At 39.7% G+C, this 22,737-nt stretch overlaps 2 protein-coding genes across 3 annotated transcripts in view; both read left to right on the forward strand.

Moving 5' to 3' along the window:
* MAMDC2 (MAM domain containing 2) overlaps window positions 1-9,989 on the forward strand; it is a 60,862-nt gene extending 50,873 nt beyond the window's left edge. Inside the window, exons 10-14 of one of the 2 annotated variants that reach the window (XR_012833147.1) lie at window positions 1,200-1,293; window positions 2,940-3,088; window positions 6,679-6,938; window positions 8,596-8,680; window positions 9,011-9,989. Coding sequence is in view for 1 of the 2 variants with exons in the window: in XM_075740895.1 (XP_075597010.1) it covers window positions 1,200-1,293; window positions 2,940-3,092; window positions 6,679-6,938; window positions 8,596-8,680; window positions 9,011-9,072 (654 nt within the window). In the remaining variant the exon portion in view is untranslated. Of the gene's footprint in view, window positions 1-1,199; window positions 1,294-2,939; window positions 3,093-6,678; window positions 6,939-8,595; window positions 8,681-9,010 lie in introns of both variants that reach the window. The other variant, XM_075740895.1, reaches the window with a different exon arrangement.
* Window positions 9,990-15,069: 5,080 nt separating this feature from the next.
* The window catches only part of SMC5 (structural maintenance of chromosomes 5), a 51,655-nt gene continuing 43,987 nt past the window's right edge, over window positions 15,070-22,737 (forward strand). Inside the window, exons 1-6 of the mRNA XM_075739539.1 lie at window positions 15,070-15,240; window positions 16,142-16,283; window positions 17,413-17,465; window positions 19,721-19,883; window positions 21,579-21,713; window positions 22,438-22,578. Of these exons, the coding sequence (XP_075595654.1) occupies window positions 15,098-15,240; window positions 16,142-16,283; window positions 17,413-17,465; window positions 19,721-19,883; window positions 21,579-21,713; window positions 22,438-22,578 (777 nt within the window). The 5' untranslated portion in view covers window positions 15,070-15,097. The remainder of the gene's footprint in view (window positions 15,241-16,141; window positions 16,284-17,412; window positions 17,466-19,720; window positions 19,884-21,578; window positions 21,714-22,437; window positions 22,579-22,737) is intronic.

Below are 22,737 nucleotides of genomic sequence, written 5' to 3' on the forward strand. Positions count from 1 at the left end.
TACATGCTTCAAAATTGTAAGTGTAGTTACCCCTCAGGCTGCACTATAAGCAGATGGCTCAATAAATACTACCTGGCAAAGCGATCTAGCAAAGTCTGGCATAATGACCACATTGAAGGTGTTACTAAGCCTGTTAAAAGAGGACATACTAAATAATACATAAAGAACTTTTAACAACCTTTTTATACCTGCATGAAACTGTCAGTCAGCATTTAACCTCAAATATGTAACCGAGGTGTTTACAGTTGTTCCAGAATATTAAACTGTTAGAAGTGCCACTGAGCCCTCTCCAGTTACTAGCTCAGACCTCACCACAAAGGAATTGTTTTGAAAAGCTCTTCCCAAATTATGGTCATAACCCCAATGGTCAGACAGCTGGTTTGCAGTAGTTAGGCAAAGAAAACTGCCAGCAGTATTTTCACAAAATAAACCTTATTGTGTCTTCTGTAATTTGAACAGATCTGTGTCAGCACTGGGAGGAGGGCAGCTGGGAATCTTATAGTTTCTTTACATTTTATTTTGTCATCTCATGAGTGACTTGTATTTTCCATGGCAGAATTAATGTGTCGTCAAATAAAACATCTTGGACACTATTTTTCATCTTCACAAACCCAGCTGAACACTGTAAATGATGCTTAGCATTTCCAGTCTCCTGTGTTATGATATCATGGTCTTGTGTCATTTCTGAATAATCCCATTTTATGCAGTAGTTTCATCTCATCTCTATTCTTCTTTGTTTTTTGTCTGGGCCATTTCTCTTGGCCATCACTCTGCATTACTCTTCAAATTTATTGATACAACCTCCTGGTTGTAAGGACAAGATACCTGAGGACATTTGAGCTGTTCATGTTGGTTTTTTGGGGGAGGAAAAACTGAAACAACCTTAGTGAGTCATGTTTTCTCAGACACTGAACAATACAGAGTCTCCTAATAAAATGGCAACTTCATACAGAGATATATAATTTGGCTATAAAAGTGACAAAACACTTTCTATTGAATGAAAATACACATCTAAACCCCACTGGATTTAAAATTTCAGTCATTGTCAGTATTAGTATGTGCCAAAACAAAGTGAATTCATAATTTGTTTTCTCTAGATGTCAAAATCATTAGTGTATTTCAAAAAATCTAAAATTTCAGGCTCTTAACAGTGCCATCTTTTGTTAGAAACTTTCTGAAACTTCCTTCATGTATTGCAGGTTGTCTTTGTGAGCTGGTGTAAGAGCTTCTGGGACTGTGGACTTGTGGCACTGGATGATGTATCATTGAGCCTGGGAAGCTGCCAGGCTGCTGGTAAGACCATGTATATTTGTCATCCAACAGCTGCTGCCCTCCCCATGCCCTTTTTAGTAAGAGTTCATATACCTTCACTTTTCAAGCCTGTCCTACAGCTGGCTTCACCACACTGTGGTTTCTTTTCTTTTTCCAGTAACTATTGCATTAATCCTATTTTTGCAGTAGCATGCACACAGTCAGGACTGGTTTTTGTGCACAGGGGTGCCATCTAACACCTAATTAACTTCACTGATTCTGGTGCAGTTTTATGTAGGTGAGCATTTCTTTTGGGGCATCACAATTTTAAAAACAAACAACAGTCAAACTGACAGTAACGCAGTTTTCAAATGGCTTTTAGGAAACCAGGAATGGACCCAAAAGCAACATTTTCAAAACACAGCATCATTATTTTTAGTCCAGAGGTACAGTTGTGCAAGGCCAAGACACAGTCCTTTATCTGAGCTGCAGTTCTCTAATGAAGACAGATGAGATGAGTCTAACTCTCCCTCCTGTAGTGCGAGGAACTGAATGTTTCTGAGCGAGACTTTACCCCCTGACATGCGCAGGCTAACCTCTCTGAACTCACCCAAACTCCCTTTTCTGGGGCTTTTTGAGGTTTGACAATGCAACAATTGTATCCTCATTTGGAAATCATTCTCGTGAGACAGGCACAGTCTATAATCCCATTCTTCTTCGGAATAAAGCCATGTCTTTGAAATGGTGATAAGGCTGATCTACCATGCCATTTATATTCCCATATAATAATAACTTTTTAATGACCTCTTTTGATTGGATTTCATGCATTCAGGCAGCTAACCATTACAGAACAGAGACAAATCACATGTGTAAAACAAGATGCCATTTTTCCAAAGTATTTCCAACAGTTGTCTGTTTTGCCTTTCTGTAGTTCCTAAGGAACCAAAGCTGCAGAACTGATACTGGGATTTGTCACTGGCAGAAAAAAAAATGCATGAAAATGGCCCAGAGTATGTGAGGCATCAAGGCTTCCTCCTTTTCAAAAGGTGAAAGCAGCTTAGAGTGTCTATTCCTGAACTACAAATTCAAACTGTAGCAGAAGAGCTGACAGAAACTTCCTAGCGAGCACCTGAATTGTCAACTTTCTTGTGCATCATCTAATAGAACTGAAACCATGAAAATACTCTAGTAATTGCAGCTCTGTGGTCTGTTGTATCCAATATTAGAATTGGGTGCCAAGGGAGCATAGGAGAGCTAAATGTGGTGTTTGATTTCAGATCACAGAAACCCCAGTCTTTGACAAGACTCATTTAATATGCATGTTACATACGATGCAGCTTATTAAACTACTTGGGGTGCCACAGTTGTGAAGAAAATTATGCTGGTAGAGCCCATTGCGGAGTAAGAACTATGATGAGATGAAAAACTGTACGGATGTTTTAAAGAATATTAGTACACGTTAAGGAGCCAGACTAGGGCACAGATTTCCCCAGAGCTGTGAAGAAAATGAAATTAAATCTTGCGTGCCAGTTTAGGGTTAGCTTTTATGGGCTTGTGACTACTGTAAGTATTGCTAGGTAGATACAAGTCATCTCAGCAGGTGAGTGAATGCAATACATTGCTTGTGCAAGCTCTCCATATATCTGTCTGATATATTTGCAGCTTTAGACCATGTCCTCTCTTTATAGATCTATTGCCACCCAATCCTGGAGAGTGTACTTTTGAAAAAGACGAGTGTGTGTTTACCCAGAAGAAGAGAGGTCGTGGGAGTTGGCACAGGAGGAGAGGTCCAACTCCCACTTCTTACACCGGTCCGAAAGGAGACCACACTACTGGGGTAGGTGAGTTAAGCTCCACATTGAACTTTCAGAAGAGAGATTGATAGTTAATCAAAAATAATTTGAAATGATAACCTACAACACAGAGAAAGTTTTTACTGTTCTGTTAAGAATTATTAATCAAATGAAGCAAACACACTTCTTAGGGACCCACGGATGGTTTTGAGAATGTCATTTAATCTGAATTATCTGCAGACCAAGTGGGTAATTCACTCTTCATGTCCTAAAGTAGCTCCTTTCTTTGGGAGAAAAAAGGATAGGATGACTCTCCAGACCCCACAGAAAAGCCTTCTTCCAAACTCCTACCTTATGTGAATATTCTTTGAAACTAAAAGGCAAACAAGTAGTTGGGAGGTCCTCTGCATGAACACCTTCCTATTCAAACTTAGAAGAAAATACAGATAATAAAAGAGGTCCCACAGACCCTTTATCTTGAAAATCTGCTCCATAACCTCACTTGTGTAATTTCAAGTATTTAGGGAAGTGGGGCCTCCATTAGCATGAACGAGCTGAAAGAAAACTGCATCAGAATTGCCCCCACACCAGGGGCAGTACCTGGTGACTTTTGGAAATGATGAACTGCATCACTGCGTTGGGTGCTCATGTTTCTGCAGAAGAGGACCTCAGTAACAACTCCACTGACTTCAGCATAGTGGATGAAACTGCCCTAAGGCTTGTGAACTTTAAATGCTTACAGGGGTTTAAAAAGGTTTTTGGGGCCTTTGGACTTGCCTTCCTTCACAGTGGTTCATTCAACAAGTTATAAAAAGTCAGCTGCAGACAAGCTGGCTTATTTGCAGTAGGCATCTATCCAGTCTGTCAAAAATTGTAGCTGGATTATGAAAGCAGTTGGCCTGTTCAAAAGCCTCATCAAAAGCAATTATTATTATTATTCTGTCAACTGTGATTGAGTGTAAACCACGTTAAGCATTATGAAGCATAGTTATTTCAGCTGTGCATATGAAATCTCGCTCTGTGGAAGCTTAATTCAAGTTACTCTGGAAAACTTTGTTTCTACTTAACAAAATAACAAATGTTTTGTTTCTGATCTCTTTATCTAAAAAGATGGCATTGTGAAAATTCAGCAAAATGTTCTTTTCCTACCTCCTAGTAAAATTTCTGTAATAGCTGCATCCTGAGCAGGGTATGGAAACTGACTAGCGTAAATTCATGGCATGTGGGACTGTTTGGCCAAAACCCTGCATGTGGAGTTGAGAATGCAGATGGAAATGTTTCTCTTTGGCTTGAAATTTCAGATCATCATTGTTATTTCTAAACTATACTGATTCTGGGTAGAAATATGAAGAAGCCTTTCATAGTTTTAAAGCTTAAAACTCCTCTTACGTGTTCTGAAATAAAACCAAGAAGCATTACTTATAAATCTGATCATATTTTGGCCAATTCTATTGGCTAAGTTATCTCAAATGTAGGCTATATACAAATCAAGAACATTTTCCCAGTAATGATACCTTTGTACTATGAAATGACCTTCATTCAAAAGGGAATATTGACATTCTTGTCCCTTTTCCATTTAAAATTTAGATGACATTAGACTGAATTAGATGACATACTGTCTGTAAGTCTTTGTTACCCTTGCTGTCCAGTTCTTCTGTATCAACCAGACATACGATCACCAGCTTTAAAATAAGTGAGAATTTTTCCTAACAGAAAAGATTTTTAAGTTTAAATGAACTTTTTAAAGTTCATTTGAGAATTTTTGTTTTGAAATGTGGGTGACACTCTCAGAGAGGCATCTGTAGGCCATCTCTGTATTGTCTGGTGTTGACTCTTCTTTTTCTACAAAATATAATCCAAAAGGACCACATCACACTAAAGTTGCTGGTTGTTTTGGTAGGTAGCTACACTTGGTTCCATAAAAGGATTCAACATTCAGGTTTGTTTGACACTTTTTTCCCCTCTGGTTATTCCCTAGATAATACATTTTATTTTATTTTACTCTTTCATATACTCTATATCCCAGATCTTGTGTTTCCAAGGATAATAACCCTCTCCTTATAGTAGGAGCAACACTTAGGAGTTTCTTGCTCAAGTAAAGGAATGGGCTGTCAGTACAATTTTTTTTAATTTCTAAGGCAGAAACTGATATTAGACCTATTTTCAGTTTATATAGATCACTATTCTGAGATCTGAGACTGATAGCTTGACTTTAGAAATGGTGAAGTAGGAGCATCTTTTAAGCCTGGCCTGTGACATGAAAATACGTTTACAACGTTTACTCCTTATTTCGCACACCTCTTTGCAGCTAGATGTGCTGAGAAATACGTGGTTTTAATTAAAAAAAAGAGCTGATCTAGTCTTTCCAACAAGTTTATGAGTCAAGCCTAAGGCAACTAAAGGCAATCTATTTTATTTTACTCTAGTATGAGATGTAGGTTTTGATTTTTAACTCAAAGACCTTTTAAGCATAGTGAACATCAAAATCCTCGCAATGGCTTGCACTAGATTTGGTATAAATAACCTTGGGAATTCTCCAGCAAACGTGATCTTTTCCTTACAGACCTAGAGCTGTAGATAATCTTCCTCTTCACCCTTTCTCTCTATTGCTGCTCACCACCAAACTACAACCCGAGTTACAGGGGATGTCTTCAGCATAGGTTTGTGTAGATAATAGGACTCTGAATACCATGAGACACCCCGATCATCCCCTGGGTACTCTTGCCGCTCTCCGTTTTTCTCCTGCCTCACCCATCCTTAGGAATCCCCTCTGTCCCCGAGGGCAATCTCACCACCAGGACTCATGGAGACAGAAGGGCAGCTTGTCCTCTCCACCACCCCAAGATGGGAGCAGTGGGGACTGCATGAAGAGCTGCTACAAAATCTGAGTTCACTGCCTGCTGGCAGAGTGTACATCTCAAAACACAGAACAGCTGCCATATGCAGCAGATGGGACGTGGAGATGCTCCTCAGTCCTCTGACACACCTCAGTTTTGCTCCAACTGGAAATGACTCGATGATGGATCAGGAAGGGGGGGATTGGTTTGCCTGCCACCAATTAATGACTAATTTTTCCACAGATCAGAGTTCATGACAATCTTTCATTCATTCATGGATTCTAGAGAGTCCAGTTTTCCTCACTTGTGTCTTCACATCTTGATCACAGAAAGAAAAATGTTATTGATGTCATATGTAATTTAAAAGAGGTATTTGAATTAATTTGCTTTGTTAATAGCATCAGTTCCAACCATTGCCTAAACTACCCTCAGATGTAGTTTGTACACGCAACTGTCTTTGAATTCCAAGAGATCTGTGAGTTAATTGACCACTGTCAGAGTGCATTTCTGGTTTAATTTTTTTTTTCTTATTTTGTATTCCTTGTTGTTGCTATGTATTTCATCAGATATAAACAGGTTTTTAATATTCCTATATTAGCATTCACAAATATTACCATTATTATTACACTACCCAATTATTACAATATCAGAAAAATTACAGTTCACAAATATAACAGTCTATGGCATAAAAATGTTTACCAAAATAGTTTTTTTATATAATCAACATGTTGAGCATAATGAATATGCTGAGAGACTGTGTTCTACTGTGCTAATATTTGATTGTATATGTTTTTAAGGATACTACATGTATATAGAGGCATCCAACATGGTCTATGGACAGAGAGCGTACCTAGTTTCAAGATCACTAAGAGGAACCTCTGGAAAACAGTGCTTGACATTTTTCTACCACATGTATGGAGCTGGGACTGGATTATTAAGTGTTTATCTAAAAAAGGAAGGTGATGATGAAGAGATTCCTTTGTGGAGGAGGACAGGGGAACAAAGCATCTCATGGCTAAGGGGACTGATAGAATATGAAAGTGATAGAAACTACCAGGTAAGAAAAAACAAAACAAAAAGCAGTCAAAAGGGAATATCAAACTGAACTATGTGCCAGAATCTAAGTATAAAATTAATATCTTAAAATGTAGATAGCATCAAATGGATACCTGAACGAGCAGAAGTAACGTGTGATTTCTTACAAATGAAGGGAGGGAGGGAATCATTAAACACATTAATGGATTGCAAGTATGAAAATAATTCATTAATTCAAAATCAATTTTTAAGTATTTAAATGCTGTTTTCCCATCATTTCTTGTCAGTAGGGGTAGTATTTACTTAGATCACTTGTGCAATTTCTTTTCCTTCAGCTGTCTAGGTTTGACATAACCACTAAGCTGTGACAGAATGGCTGCTTCTTGCAGGAGGGTCTTTCTGAGGTGGCACCAAAGGCAGAGGATGATTAGGTCAACAGCTGGCTGAATATGAGCCAGCAGTGTGCCCAGGTGGCCAAGAAGGCCAACAGCATCCTGGCTTGTATCAGAAATAGTGTGGCCAGCAGGACCAGGGAAGTGATCGTCCCCCTGTACTTGGTGCTGGTGAGGCCGCACCTTGAGTCCTGTGTTGTTTTGGGCCCCTCACTGCAAAAAGGACATTGAGGTGCTGGAGCGCGCCCAGAGAAGGGCAACGAAGCTGGTGAAGGGTCTGGAGCACAAGTCTTATGAGGAGCAGCTGAGGGAACTGGGGTTGTTTAGCCTGGAGAAGAGGAGGCTGAGGGGAGACCGTATTGCTCTCTACAACTACCTGAAAGGAGGTTGTAGCCCGGTGGGTGTTGGTCTCTTCTCCCAAGTAACAAGAGGAAGTGGCCTCAAGTTGTGCCAGGGGAGGTTTAGGTTGGATATTAGGAAAAATTTCTTCACCAAGAGGTTTGTCAATCATTGGAACAGGCTGCCCAGGGAAGTGGTGGAGTCCCCATTCCTGGTCATATTTAAAAGACATGTAGATGTGGTGCTTAGGGACATGGTTTAGTGGTGGACTTGGCAGTGCTGGGCTAACAGATGGACTTGATGATCTTGATATCTTTTCCAGCTGAAACAATTCTATGATGCAATGCCAGAGCTCTGCCTTTGGTCCCAACAGTGCCATCATTTCAGTATTGCCAGAGACAAAGCTTGCTTCAGTTTCTGTCAAAGAGGAAGCTGAAATTGCTATTGACTAAAACAGCACTGGGCACAAAACTGCATTGATCACTAACCAAAGATGGTGGGCTTTTTCCACTTTGCCTTAAGAGCATGGGAATGAATTAGAAAAAAACAAACCAACCTTTACTGAAAAGAAAGTTTAGCTTCATCAGTAAGACCACCACCACATAATATTGTAATGCCTTTTTTCCCCTCAAGTCTTGCCTGCATACGGGCAACACACAGCAACACATTTGGGCTGAAAAGCAAGACAGAAATGCTGCATCACTAGAGAAAATTTATCAGTGGCCTGTAACACACAGCAATTTCTTAACACATTGTGAGAACAAATTTGCTTCCTTCGGCGCAGCACGCACCCTAATTCTCTGAGCAGGGCAATCAGTCCACTGATGGAGCCTACCAGTTTCTTTGCAAGAAGCAGGCTTTCAGATCCTTGAACAGACTGCATAGGGTTTTGGTTTTTTAAGTCGTTCTCCTGTGGGATTCATTAAAAGCTGCGTCTTACCTTCACAGATTATTTTTGAGGCAATCCGTGGTGTCTCAATCAGAAGTGACACTGCTATTGATGATATTCTGTTCCAGGCAGGACCCTGTTTAGGTAAGTTTAAACATACTTTTTTTTGTTTCTTAGGAGACACCTAGCAATTCACAGTGCTTTTTGTAATTAGGCAGGTGAAACTTCTTCCCTTTAATCCCCAGTGAATGGATCTGAATTTAGTATCATGCTGCTGGGTTAGTGCAGAATTTTTGTATTCTAGTAAGATGCAAGACCATCCTCAGAATATGGACTGGTAAAGATGCTGTAACACTTTTTAAAAACTGTACAGCAGTCCCATTTATATCCAGCATGGTAATTATAGTCTTACGCATTCTTATGTATGATAAAAATACAAATAATTACAGTATTTCCCCCTTCTTTGTATTCTAGAAGTGGAAGAAATTCAATTCTCATCAGGCTATCCTGACAGCTTAAATGAAATTGAGTATTAAATACAGTCTGCTGAAAGGAATGAAGTGCATAGAAGATTTGTATGTGAGAAACTGCACAAACTGCCTATTTTGAAATATGTTTTAAGTAAATACTGGACTGGTTTGAATATGCACCAATGTATAGGAAGAACTCAGAACACTCATGTTCCTCGCCTTTGCAGTGAAATTATTGACTCAGGGCTTCTTAGACTGTTTTTGTTAATATTTTTTCTCTTTTGCATGAGGTATCAGTTATTATACAAAAGCTTCCTGTTTTGCACAGATCACTCATTTTAATGCTCCCCCCCCCCCTTTTCTTTAACCTTTCTGGTATATAGGTAAAAAGAGGAAAGTAAAGGTGCACAATTAAAATCTAATATTGTGTTAACTTAAATCTGCATTCAGTGAATGTTTTGTGTTGGGTACAGAATGGATTTTGTTAAGGAAATTATAAATATTTTGAAATAATAAAGAAAATAGTATTAGCTACTAGTAATAGCCTACAGGTTAAGTGCAATTATTCATGATGACAAATCTCTCTGGGAAACTCTTAACACTCTGCTGGCAATTTTTTGTGGTTTTGTATTCTTTTACTATAACAAATATATTTGTTGTTCTTGCCAATAACAAACTCACTTTTAGTGTTCCAGTATAATTCAGTGTAAGCTGCTAACATGTTGAACTATATGAAATGAAACCCTTTGAAGCCTTATGTTTTCTGGTGTAAAAGTCTTGGGTTGTTAGGGTTTTTTTTAATAAATTGGTTTCTACACTCACAGAGAAGGTACTTACACTTTACCCAACCACAGATGTCTTGCATTTATATTAATAGGAAACTGAATTCACACAACTTGATAATTTTTAAGATTTTATATGTTTGTGTGTAAGGTTTTGTTTTGAAATTATAACTTCCTAATAAAATGTAACTTTGAAAATCATCTTTCTGCTGTGCTCTAGACTTTATAGTTATTGGTGTATGTCGTGGTTTTACCCCAGCTGGCAGCTGAGCACCACGCAGCCGCTTGTTCACTCCCCCCAATCGGGATGGGGGAAGAGAACTAGAAAAGTTAAAGTGAGAAAACTCCTGGGTTGAGATAAAGACAGTTTAACAGGTAAAGCAAAAGCCGCACACACAAGCAAAGCAAGACAAGGAATTCATTCCCCACTTCCCATGGGCAGGCAGGTGTTCAGCCATCGCCAGGAAAGCAGGGCTCCATCACGCCTAACGGTTACTTGGGAAGACAAATGCCATTGCTCTGAACGCCGCAGCCCCCCCCCCTCCCCCCTTCCCCCAAGCTCCTTATAAACTGAGCATGACGTCATATGGTATGGAATATCCCTTTGGTCAGTTTGGGTCACCTGTCCTGGCTGTGTCTCCTCCCAACTTCTTGTGCACCCCCAGCCATCCCGCTGGCAGGGCAGTGCAAGAAGCAGAAAAGGCCTTGGCTCTGTGTAAGCACTGCTCAACAATAAGTCCATAGAACAAAAACATCTCTGTATTATCAATGCCGTCTCCAGCACAAATCCAAAATGTATCCCCACACTAGCTACTATGAAGAAAAAATCAATCCTCTCAGCTGAAACCAGGACAGTGTAACAAGAAATCAGTGTAAACTAAACCTAATATAATAGCCTGAATTCAATATTTTGAATACAAAAAAGAATGAAATGTGTGGGTCACATCACCTAAGACAGCTGACAGAAAGCAATCTGATCTGCAGAAAGTTCCTGTATTGAACCACAAAAGTTATTCTTAGAGCCAGCACATTCAAGCTGTTACTACAAGATGTGAGCCCTGAGAAGTGGGATAGCTTTTGCTCCTTTCAGAACAAAGTATAAGTTTTTCCTAACAGCCACTAAGGATCAACAGCACCTAGGACAATCTAGCAGCCCTGTGCATCCTTAGTAAGTTTTCATTTTGGCGACACACAATTGAAGAGATTGTTCTGTTAAATACATTCAGTATTAACATGTTTATTTGACCACACAGATTGAAGCAGTTTATTATTTCTGAGAGACTGATGAAGAGCCAAAAGGAATTGACATCTTAACTGCCTATCCTAGCTACCTACAGTCCCCACTGGCAGGTGGTTATGAATGTATCACTCTTGCTGTTACTCTGAAAATGAAAACAGCCAGAAAAAATCAACTGTTTCCTAAGAGTCCGCACAGTTTTACAGTTGTTCTGTAAAGCTTATGCTTTGGTATCAATATTCAGATCACATTACCTAAGGAGAAAACAAGTGAAAATGAAGTGGTTAAAATCGTCAGGCTTGATGGTTCTCCATACTTCTGATGGGACTTTTCTGGAAATGAAATGAAGCACAAAGTATAACTATTGGATTTCTATCTCTAACAATTTATGCAACTCTGCTACACTGCATCAAAATAATCAGATTTAGGCTGATATGAGTAAGAACATAAGCAAGGTACTCTATTCTGCTCTCCATTGAGTGTTCTCTAGGAACCTCACTGGTACGATGATTTTGTCAGTAACACTGAGTACTTATCCATGGGGTGTGAAGCACTGTCCTGACTACAGAAAAAAAAAAAAAAAAGCGCCTAAGTTCTTCCTTCAGTAGCGAACTACAGTACCTTTCCATTCATTTCTGCTGCAGGAATTAAAGAATGGAGAGAGAATTTGAAAGGTTGCTTTAAATTACTTCAATGCCTGCTAAATATCAGTTTATAGAATAGGAAATTGACAGACTAGTGAAAGAATGGCTGCAAAACATCTGAAAACAAGGGAAGGTACATTAAGATTTCTCCACCTGCAAACTTGTTTTATGGTTCCATCAGTTCTGTCCAAATAGGAAACTCGTCGTGCAACTAATTTCTGCCCTGGATCCATTTTTGTTTACTATTTGTTCCTTTCTCACTACTGCAGTAGCCGTACAGGTATCACAGCAGGGGAAAGAACAGTTTGGGGACTTGCTATACTAGGCCTGTTTACTGTCTGAAAATTTCTTCAACAGCTACTGGAGAACCTACAAGTAATTGCTTTGATCCTGATTGTGGCACTGTCCATAGAATGGAAATGAAAAAGAAACCTTCAAAAGCAGTTATAACATCCCAAACACTAAAAGGCTTGTATTTGATTGTTCTAAATGTAGCTTTGTGCTGAAGCAGAACTGAAGTTGCCCTGAGATCAGAGAAAAAGCCCTTTTATTGCCCTCTTGTTTAATACTCTCTTTATTCTTTAAATATTTTCCATTAATAAGGATAATGACAAAATGTCAATTAATTTCCAAAAAGAGGGGCAAACTCAGATCTCATTTACGCCAATGGAAAAACAGAATAACAACACAAAATATTGTTATTCTAGCTATGTGCTAATGTAAATGAAACTGTATGCTGGCTAACTATTGTGTCACACAGAAATAAACCTAACATAAATCCAACTTTACAGTCATGAAGCTTCACTAAGACATCTCAAGCTCAGCATTAAAAGACCTGGCATTTTAGCTACCTGGATCTGAACATAGCTCACAAGTGTGACTGGCCACACTCAAGAGACCCACTGCTCCAGAAGGACCATTGTGTAAGGTAAAAGGCTGAAGACAGCATGTTTTCCCTGCAACAAGACACATCAAGTCAAAAGGTCCTACCCCTTACACCTTGAAAAAGAGAAATCGGTCTCGTCCTACATCAAATAAAAGACTAGGTGTCAGATGTCAAATTTACTTAATTTTAGCATTTCCTTTGGAAAAAACATTTCAATTTGTGATTTCAAGTTTCTTAGTTGTGCAAGTATGAATGAATAAGCTTTCAATACTCCTTTATGTTACTTTGATCAATACTCATCTTCTTGCTGTTTTCTTCCCATCCTTCCGCTGTTGTTTTCCTGCCCACCTCCTATGCCTTTCTGTTTTTCCCATTTGCATATGGTTTTCCTGAACATCAGCATTTTGGTCTCTTTCTAGGCCAAGTGCATATTCTGCTATGTTCCTTTGCTCACTGCCAAGTACTGTGTTACATCTTGCTGCTCCTATGTTCCTTATTAGCTTTTACATCTTCCCTCTCTTCAAGAACTCCTTTTGGTCAAAGCACTGCCTACTTTGCGGCCTTTATCATCTCCTTTTTTCCAGATCTTACCAGCATCCATATTCACCAGATCCTAGAAAATGCTCCCTAACAAATTCTGGGAAAAACAGCAGTTTCTAGTAGGAATATGTTGAAATGGTTCCTTAATCTACTGCCTCCTTCTCTTATGGCTGGAAGTCACTTAATGAGTCCAACTCTACCTTTTTGGTCTGCAAGCTTGAGACGTAACCGATTTAGGAGGCTACAGTTTTACTGATTAAGTAAAACATTACCAACTAATAAATCAACTAATAGACATACTAGTGTTACTAATTTACAATGATACAATTTCACACTCTAGTATACAGCTATTACAAAGCTATTATCACAAATCCTATGAAAGACATACTTTCAATTTTATTATCCTTTCCCCTTTGTACCATATAGTACTAGAGTGCACTCCTATGATTCTTTATTTCTCTACACCAAGTCTTCTTGACACGGATCTGTTGTAAAGTCCAGTGGGTTGTCCAAAGTGGCTGTCTGATGTCCTGGTGGGCTTGGACATGCAGGTCAGCTTCATTACTGTCTGTGGGCATCTGCACTCATATTGTTGAAGCAGAAGTCTGTTTCATTCTTTAATGGATTTTAGTATTTCTTCCCTCATTTTTTTCCCCTGTATCTGGAACAACTTTTTCACTGTCCTTGTACCTCTTTTTGTGTCCCTAAATTCCTCTCAGAGAAACCACCTGCCTTAAATTACTTTTCCTCATTGGTTCCAATTCTGGTACATCCATAACCAAAGATGCTGTTCTGACATCTTTACCCCCATCTTTGCAGGGTATTACAGTTGCTTAGGACAGGTGGCCTTGCAAGCCTCTGCATGCCAAGTATCTGGTTCATATTGGAAAAAATTTTGTTTTCCTTGTAAACTTTCTAGGACAAACTGCTCTATGTTTGATTCCTTTACCTAGTTTCACTCAAGCACAAGCAGTTCATCTCTTTCAGCAGTCTTAATCAGCCTCCTAGTCCCTCACAGAAGCTTTGGCTAGTTATGCGGCATTGTGCTCCAGCAGGAACTCGGTCTGAGAGAAAAAAATAAAGCGTGTGGGAAAGGTAAGGAGTCTCAGTGACACTAGTGATTGCCCTCCAGTCAAGATGCAAGGTCTCATGTGTAAGCATTACCCTAGAATCATTTTAAAGGACATCTTCCTACAGACTTCCTGATCTCTGAAGTAACATATGTAAAAAACGTCTTCCGTATTACTTTGCTAGAAATTAAGAAAAAGTAAACAAACCCAGACAGGCGCTGGAATATGAAAACAAGACTTCGCTGGACCGGAACCCAAGCCTGTCCCTATGAAGGAAGGGAGATGCTTAGAAGGTGCCCACCTCGGAAGCACTGGCCGCCCACCTGCTCGGCTGTGCTGCCACCCCGTGGGAAAGCCGCCGCTACCACCACTCTCCCGCGTCGCGTTACGCTGCTCAGCCGGCTAGAGGTAGCGGGTGGTGACAGCCGAGGGGGCCGTGGCCGCCCCGGTAGGGGCCTTCGAGAAACTCGCTAAAAGCGGGCCCCGGTGCCGACCGCCTCTCTTCATGCCCCGCGCCGCCCCACCGCAGGGCCTACAGGCCAGGAGGCGCCGTCCTCCCGCCACAGCGCCCGCCGAGAGGTGCGGCCCGCGAGGCGGGAAGGGATTCGTCTCTGCCGGCCGATCCCCGGCCGCATCACGCCCGTTAAGCGCCTCAAGGCTGGGAAGCACGGAGGCAGAATGCCGCCGCACTGTAAAGCCAAAAGCACCAGCGCACAACCTCCTTCCCCGGTCCCCCTTACCGCCCCATTCCCTTCCAGCCAATGGGCACCAACGCGGCACGCTACAAGCCAGTGGAAAGCTTCACCGCCGTTTATTCCCGCCCCATGCGCCAATGAGCGCGCTTCTCACTTGCCCGCCGTTTTCTGACCGCCAATGAGATTGAGGGGCGGGGCGCGTTCTCGCGACTGGGGTTGGGCTGGCTGAGAGGGAAGATGGCGGTGGCGGCGGCAGGGAAATGGAGCCTGGGCGCCTGTCAGCTGGGCGCCGGCGGCAGCCAGCGGGCCGTGAGGAGCTCCGAGGCGCGGCCTCGGTTCGTCGAGGGGTCTATCGTTAGGATCTTCATGGAGAACTTCCTGTGAGTAAGCGGTGGGCGCTTTCTCCTCCCAAGTGGCGGCGGCCGACGTTGGCCGCTGGCGTGCGGTCTCCCTGCCGTCTCAGGGATCGGTGGCTAGCCTGGACGGCCTCGGCTTCCTCCTCGCCCCCCGCCCTGTTTTAAAGCGGGTGCGAGGCTGGGGAGCTGGCGGTTAAGTCCGGAGGGCCAAACGTGGAGCAGCGGGCTGGCGAGGCAGGGATGGACTCCCTGCGGCCGTTCTCCGCCGTGGTGAACGGACCGGGGAGTCTCCCTCGCTTAACAGGGGAATCTTAAATACGGCCTCGAATACCGAGGCGAGTCGGGGCTGGAGGAAGGAGTGAGTGAAACATTTTTTCCCTGGAATGTGATGCCTTGCTTGGGGCGGGGTGCGGGGGTGCGGAGAAGACCAGCTGTGAGGATTACGGAGTCCCGTGGGTTCTTAGTGCAGCGTTGCTTCCGTGGAGATGAATTCCCCAGTGGTGGTCGTGCTGGCCCGTCTTCCCCTAAGGTGGTGGTTCCTGTTGTCCATGTCAGCTTCTGCATGTGTGTTTTTCTCCCAGTGACAGTCAAGAAGTGGAGAAGGGGAGAGTGCAGATGATGTTCATGGGGAAGTGGGGACAGGCCTTGGGAACCACTGAGATAAAGTATCTGGTGTTATCTTTTGCATGTGCTTTCTCTAGCTTATGTGTGTTAGGAATACTGTTCTGTTTGGAGCTCTTATAGTTACTAGTAGTTTTCAGTCCATTTTCTTAGGATTTTCTTACAAAACAGTATTTAAGGATTGAGTCTAGATTTGATAAAATTATGTGTCGTATTTAATATAATAATAAAGTGGTTTTAAGTAAGTAATTTTTTTTAGGTGACCTAGTATTTATAAGCTTCAAAAAATTATCATGCTTTCCAGAACATATGATGTCTGTGAAGTACGTCCAGGACCCAGTCTGAACATGATTGTAGGTGCTAATGGTACAGGAAAGTCAAGCATTGTTTGTGCCATCTGCCTGGGACTGGCTGGAAAACCTTCTTTCATAGGGCGAGCTGATAAGGTAACTATGTATTTGTAATTTTCATGTTTAGCCTGAATTTCATTAAGAGCCCTGTCCAGCAGAGGAGGGTAAAAAAGACTGTCTTCCTTGATTTGCTTTATTTTTATAAAAAGTAAGGTGTCCAAATTGTAGAAAAACCTGGTCCAGAGACAAATGTTTTTACCAAAGGGCTTTTGTCTTACTTAACTGCTTGCTGTCTTGGCTGAATTATGAAATGGAAACACCTGAATTGTACTGGACCCTAAGTAGACTAGGAGTTATATCTGAAGATGTCTAAGCCTCCACAGTGGGGTAGGAATAAATAACATTTGATGAGAAATACCACCTAAAGGACAAATAAATAAATACATTAAAAAGTGTAATTTAAATTTCCAAGTATATAAAACCTGTAGAAATAACATATCCGTGATGTGTGTGAGAATTTATCTAAAAGGATGGAGCCACTGATATTGATTTAAATGGTAGTTGGATTGGTTTGAGTTGTTCTACTATTATTTCCGGGTTTTTTGCTCCCAAGAGGGGAGTTTGTATTGTCAACTTTTTAAGTTTTGCTGTTGCTTTCTTGGATATTCTGGTTGGATGGAATATATTTCAGTAGATCTTTGGAGCACTAAATCCAGATACCTAAATGATTGTACATATTCTCTGGTTGCAGCTCAGTCTTGAGCAAATGTAAATATGGAAGTTGACTGCATGACATGTGTGTTAATATTTTTATTGGCTTTTAATGTTGTTTTCATATTTTTATATTATTAGAATTAGCAGTTCTGTTAGTACAAATATTTGGCAATGTCTTTAATTTGTATTGCCTTTGTTCCCTGAATTATGAGAACTTCTTCCTGTCTATGCATCTGCTGATTATAATTTGTTCAGTTTTGGAGGTTCGAATTGATCAGAAATGGTTAACCTGTGGAGGAAGATCTAATGCTGCTAGCTGATGAGGAAGATAATAGTGTCTTGTTTTATTTTTAGTTAATAGACTGCCAAAATAAATTTTAGTTTTTAATTGTAAGTTTTCGATAAAATATACCTTTACAGCAATTCTATTATATAAATACATATTCTGTAAGAGATTCCATTTTAATACACTGTTATTTTGCAATAATAATTTCTATAATTAATTTTGTAGGTTGCTCTCTTTGTAAAGCAGGGGTGCTTGAAAGGTGTAGTAGAAATTGAACTGTAAGTAGTAAAATTGTGTTTCCTCATGCATTTTTGATTAGATTATTTCCCCACACAGTCATTCACAAAGTTGTGAAAAAAAATGTGGTGTACAGAGGTCTGTCTTTAAGTTAGTAATTTTTTTTGTTATTTTTTTTACCCAGAATTCAAAATTTTAAGGTTAAAAAAATTACAATGCAAGAAATAAGCAGTGGTGGCTGGTCTTGATTTCACTTTCTAAAGCATTTTACCTTATCTTGATGTACAAAGAATGTATAGGTGAAGATTGATGTGTATGGTGTTTCTAGCTTTTGATTACATTTGAAGTTCAGATGATTCAGATACAGTCAGTACTGTCATCATGATAAGTGTTTGGAAATTATTTTTAAAGAAGAAAAGAAAAAAAAAAACTCGATAAGGTTTTTTAAATTTTTTAAAATTTTAAAACCAGATGTTCTACCTTCACTTTCTTATACTGATACTGCTGGTATGAGGGGCTGCTCTACATTCTTACTGAAAACATCACATCCTGAAAAAAAAGAAGAAAATAAAAAAGTAGATCTGGCTAATGCAATCTTCTAGGTGAGCTTTTGCAAACCAGAGCAAATGAAAATCATTTGGACATACTCTGTAAAATTCTATCAGTAACTTGTGGTTATAGGGCAATATTACGTGCTTCCTGTAAGTTTGGGGGGGGGGGTTGACAAGTAAAGAGAGACTATCCTAATAGAATTCCTAAATGGATGGTTTTTCATGGAGATTTTAACATGAAGCTGCAATAGCACAGGTAGTTTTGATAAGTTTAACCTGATGTGTTTGTCTGAACTAAATAGAACATAGAGCTAAGCAAAAGATTCTGAGCCCAAGTTAATTTCTATAACAATTGGCCACCCTGATCAAATGTATACAAAGAAAATTGTGGTAAGGAAAAAAGATATACCAGAACAGGTCTCGGAAAAAGTCATATCGACTTTCGTTCTTGTGGGAGTAATCAAGTAAGACATTCTTTGGACACTGGCCAAGCAGTGGGTCAGGATGTAGGATGTCTTTCAAGTAGACTGTGTGATTGTTTCGACATAGATCCTGATGTTATTTGAAAGCCTGAAGAGACATTTGCAGTATATGAAGACTTAGAATTGTTACTGCAGTGATTGCAATGTAATTCAGTCCTTTGTCTGTTTGGTAGAAAATATTTAAATGCAACCTCTAGGGTGAGAGCAAGGATGCCAAAAATTGCTTTTTGAGAGGAATTTTAAATTTTGAGTTCTATAAGCATGCACTGGCATGGTTGAATTTGGCCCTTGGATTGTAACTAAAATCAAGACTTAGAGTAGTAAAAAGGCCTTAATTTGATAAAAGAAAGGAGCATGGCTTTGTAGGTTTTTTGAAAAAAGTCTGATATTTTAAACTAAGGGAATAGATACTTGTGGGAAATAATCATACTGTCTTCAAGAAGTAGGATCATATCCTCATGGCACTTATTCCAAACACTGGACGCTGTTGAATTACTCACTTCTACTTTCACCTCTGTTCTTAAAGCTCCTAAGGTACACAGCCTCCGAACTGTTATGAGCCCTTATGCTCCATCTTTAGCTATATGCTGACTGAACAGGCACTAGACAATTTCTATATCAAAATGGTGACCAGCTTTTCAAGAATTTATGACTGTCGCATCGCTCATTTGTTATCGATGCATCTTTACTAGACTAAATTTTGAAGATAAGTGTTGAGCTAGAGTGTAAGTGCACAACTGATGCATCTTACTGTTCTTTAAAAGCAGAAAGTGGAAACAAATCAGTATTTTTCATACTATATGATTTTTTCGTAAATGGAATGCTATACACAGCTTACTGATGTACTTCTGTACACTAATATTTTTTACTTTAAAGGCATAGCATTAGTGTGCACTTCCTGCATACTGATTTTAAAGCTTACTAAATGTCATATAAAAAAATAACACTTTTATATAAACTATTCACATCTCTAACAACGTTTAAATGGCTCATACGTTCAGCATGAGTATGTAATTTATATGAATTACTTCCTCTGAGTTAAGATTTGTAGATATTCTTTGTGTTTTCCATGTGAGATTAATTCATTACTGAAGTACTGGACGTTTTCTGAAGCGTTAAATGTGAATCTGCTGCTACTGCCCAGTTAATTTATATCAAATATTTAGATATCTAAAATTTTTAATATGATAACTCTAACATACTTTGACACTTGGTAACCTTTGCGTATTCTGAAAAGTATAAACACTTTTTTTTATTAATCAGATCTAAGACACCTGACAATATCATTATCACACGTGAGATTCAAGTGGTGAACAACACATCAACGTGGTTTATCAACAGAAAGCCAACAACCCTGAAAACAGTAGAAGAACAGATCGCAGCCTTAAACATCCAGGTGGACAATTTGTGCCAGTTTCTTCCTCAGGTATGAATGAATTATCAAAGACAGCTGTTGCAAATGGAGTGCTGTGTTTAGAGAGGGTTTTGTTACTTATTAGCTTTTGTAGCAGTTCAGCAATTTAATGGGATGTCACAAAGAATGAGAGAGATGAGGTAGCCATACTGGTGTGATGGTGAAAGAAAGGAGGAACTGCGTAACCTTCAAGGCTCACTAATTGGATGGTTTTGTATCTGCTGTCAGTTGACACTGGAGGGAAAGCTGCTGATACTCCCCATGCTGGCATTTGAGTAGCAACACTAGCAGTGGTATCTCTCTGTCTATGAGAGATAGGCTGCCGTAGGAATGTTCTTAAATTTTATAGGGTCTTGAGATCTGCATCTCTGACTTTCCCTGTCAGTCCCTGTCTGCCCTGTTCTCTGGTTGTATCAAGTCAGTTCCTCGGGATTGGATCCTGTACTTTGTAAGTGAAGGGGAAGATTTGTCTGGATTTCTTTTTCCAAAAAAGAGAAACCAGTCCTATGAAATGACTCTACAGTTGTAACAGAGACTGCTACTAGAGCCTTTTTGGTAATGTCTGTGGCTCAACGGTTCCCTGAGCAGTGAGTAGGACTTAAAGATATCTAGGATCAAATTATGTAAGAGTAAAATCATCCTGAAGGAAAATAGTGCCTAAAGGAGAGAGAAGATTAAAGAATACTACAGGCAGTTTCCATATCTGAATACACACCCGGGCATGTCAGCATTTCTGTGTAGATAACTAAGCTGCCTCGCAATTGCACCTTAAAAAAAGTTGTAGTGAGTTCCTTCCTCAGACCCTCCCGGTTCATGTGGATCGTCAGGGGTGGTAGTAAAAGGAAATCTCATCAGAGCCTAGCCAACCATGGGTTTATTGTTCTATTCAAGGAGAAGTACATTCAAGAAGACATGCTGAAAAATAATAAAAATTAGAAAGCTAGTATTGCAGAAACAAATATTCTGGGTTGTTTTGTTGTGGGTTTTGTTATTTTTTTTTATTTACGCACTCACAATATTTGTTTAGAGCTTTCTGCATACTCTGCCAACATAACTTTTGGATTTAAACCACCTTTTTTTTTCTTTAGGACATAAATATCACTTCAGTGAATATTACTACGTTGAAAGTTTTGGCAGTTTGCTCTCTGCCACTGTAGCAATGGCAAATACATCTTTCACTCTAGTCTTGGACAGCAGCAATGTTTCCTGATACCCCTGGCTGCCAGCCTTAATATTAACTTCTACATTGCTTTACTTTTGAATTAGTCATAGCGTTTATACTGGGAAGGTATAGTCTCAGCAGCTTGAGAACCAATATTAAGAATAAAGTGGAATAAAACCTTTAATTGTCTGTATTAAACTGTCTTGTTCAGAAGAAAGATAGCCAATTCAAAAATAATGAACCAATCCATGTCCTCAATAGCTACCCTCAGAACCTGGCAAACTGGTAAGGTTAAAGCTTAAGTAATTCCCGAACAGCTCAAAAAACCCCATGTATGAAATCTTACAAATGTTTAGGAGCGTTTGGTTCCTACTCTGAGATGGTCATCCCATGCTCTGCTTAACTATGCCAGAGCTATCCGGCATAGAGCTGTAAGTCATATGATGATCATAGGAAGTAGGTTGTGGTATTTAAATCCAGTATTACTGTATCTCACTGTTCTAACTAATAGTGGGGGGTTTGTAACTGGTTTTTTTATTTTGTAGGACAAAGTTGGAGAATTTGCAAAACTGAGTAAGATTGAGTTGCTTGAAGCCACTGAAAAATCCATTGGTCCTCCAGGAATGTACCAATTTCACTGTGAATTGAAAAACTTCAGAGAAAAGGAAAGAGAACTGGAGGTAAACATGCACATTACTGAGACAGAGAATGGTGACTGTAGGGAAATTAGCATAATAAAATTTAACGGGAGATCTTACAGAATTCTAAAGTATTTATTTACAAAGTCTGCGGTAAGTGGGTTTTTACCAAATCATGCTCATCTTATCTCAGAATTCATTCACTCTAACACTCACATGCTCTTAAGCATGAAGCCACATGTGTGCAAGTGTTCTGGACACAGTACAAGGGATGCCTGTTGTCAAGTACTCATCACTTCTCTGGCATTCTTGGCTGGCAATAACTTTTCTGGTCAGATCTTTTATGCCTTTCAGAAATCATCACCTGTTACAGGGTGGTCTTTTGCTTTAATCTGGCTGACTTCAAGTTCTATAAATTATGGAGGAGATTGTTGTCTGCTACCTATTTTTCCGTGTTTGGTATATTAACAAAGAAGAAAAGGGAGAGTGTATACAATAAGCTGCAACCTTGTTGTCATCCTGGTATTAGGACACAAGGTCTTTCCCTGACAGTTACTTGTACTGTGATCTTACAAGAGCACAGGCTTAGTGATCTCTGCAGCTGGATAACTTATTCCTAGTTGGGTTGTTCCCCTCTACTGCTGTACTGAAATGTTCTCTGTAGTGTTAAATTTCTGCTCTAATGTACAGACGCAGTGTGGACTATTTCCGAAAAGTGTTTTCACAAAGTAAATACTGTAAAATATGAAAATGTATATTCTTACAGAACTTGTGCAGAGACAAAACTAACTCTTTGGAGAAAATGAAGCAGAGGATTGAACGATACAAGCAAGATGTTGAGAGATACCATGAGCGCAAGCGCCATCTTGATTTAATTGAGATGCTTGAGAGGAAAAGGCCTTGGGTGGTAAGTTTTTCTCTTCTTTTCAGTGTTTTTCTTACCTAACCCATTTTTTATATTACTGCAATATTAGAAATATACCAAAAATTTCTTTGAAAGAAATTTGACCAGAGTAATTTGAATATAATTTCAATTGCTTGGTGTAAACAGGCCAGGCCTTGAAAT

This window comes from Balearica regulorum, chromosome Z (genome assembly GCF_011004875.1).
Source record: "Balearica regulorum gibbericeps isolate bBalReg1 chromosome Z, bBalReg1.pri, whole genome shotgun sequence".
NCBI lineage: Eukaryota > Metazoa > Chordata > Aves > Gruiformes > Gruidae > Balearica > Balearica regulorum.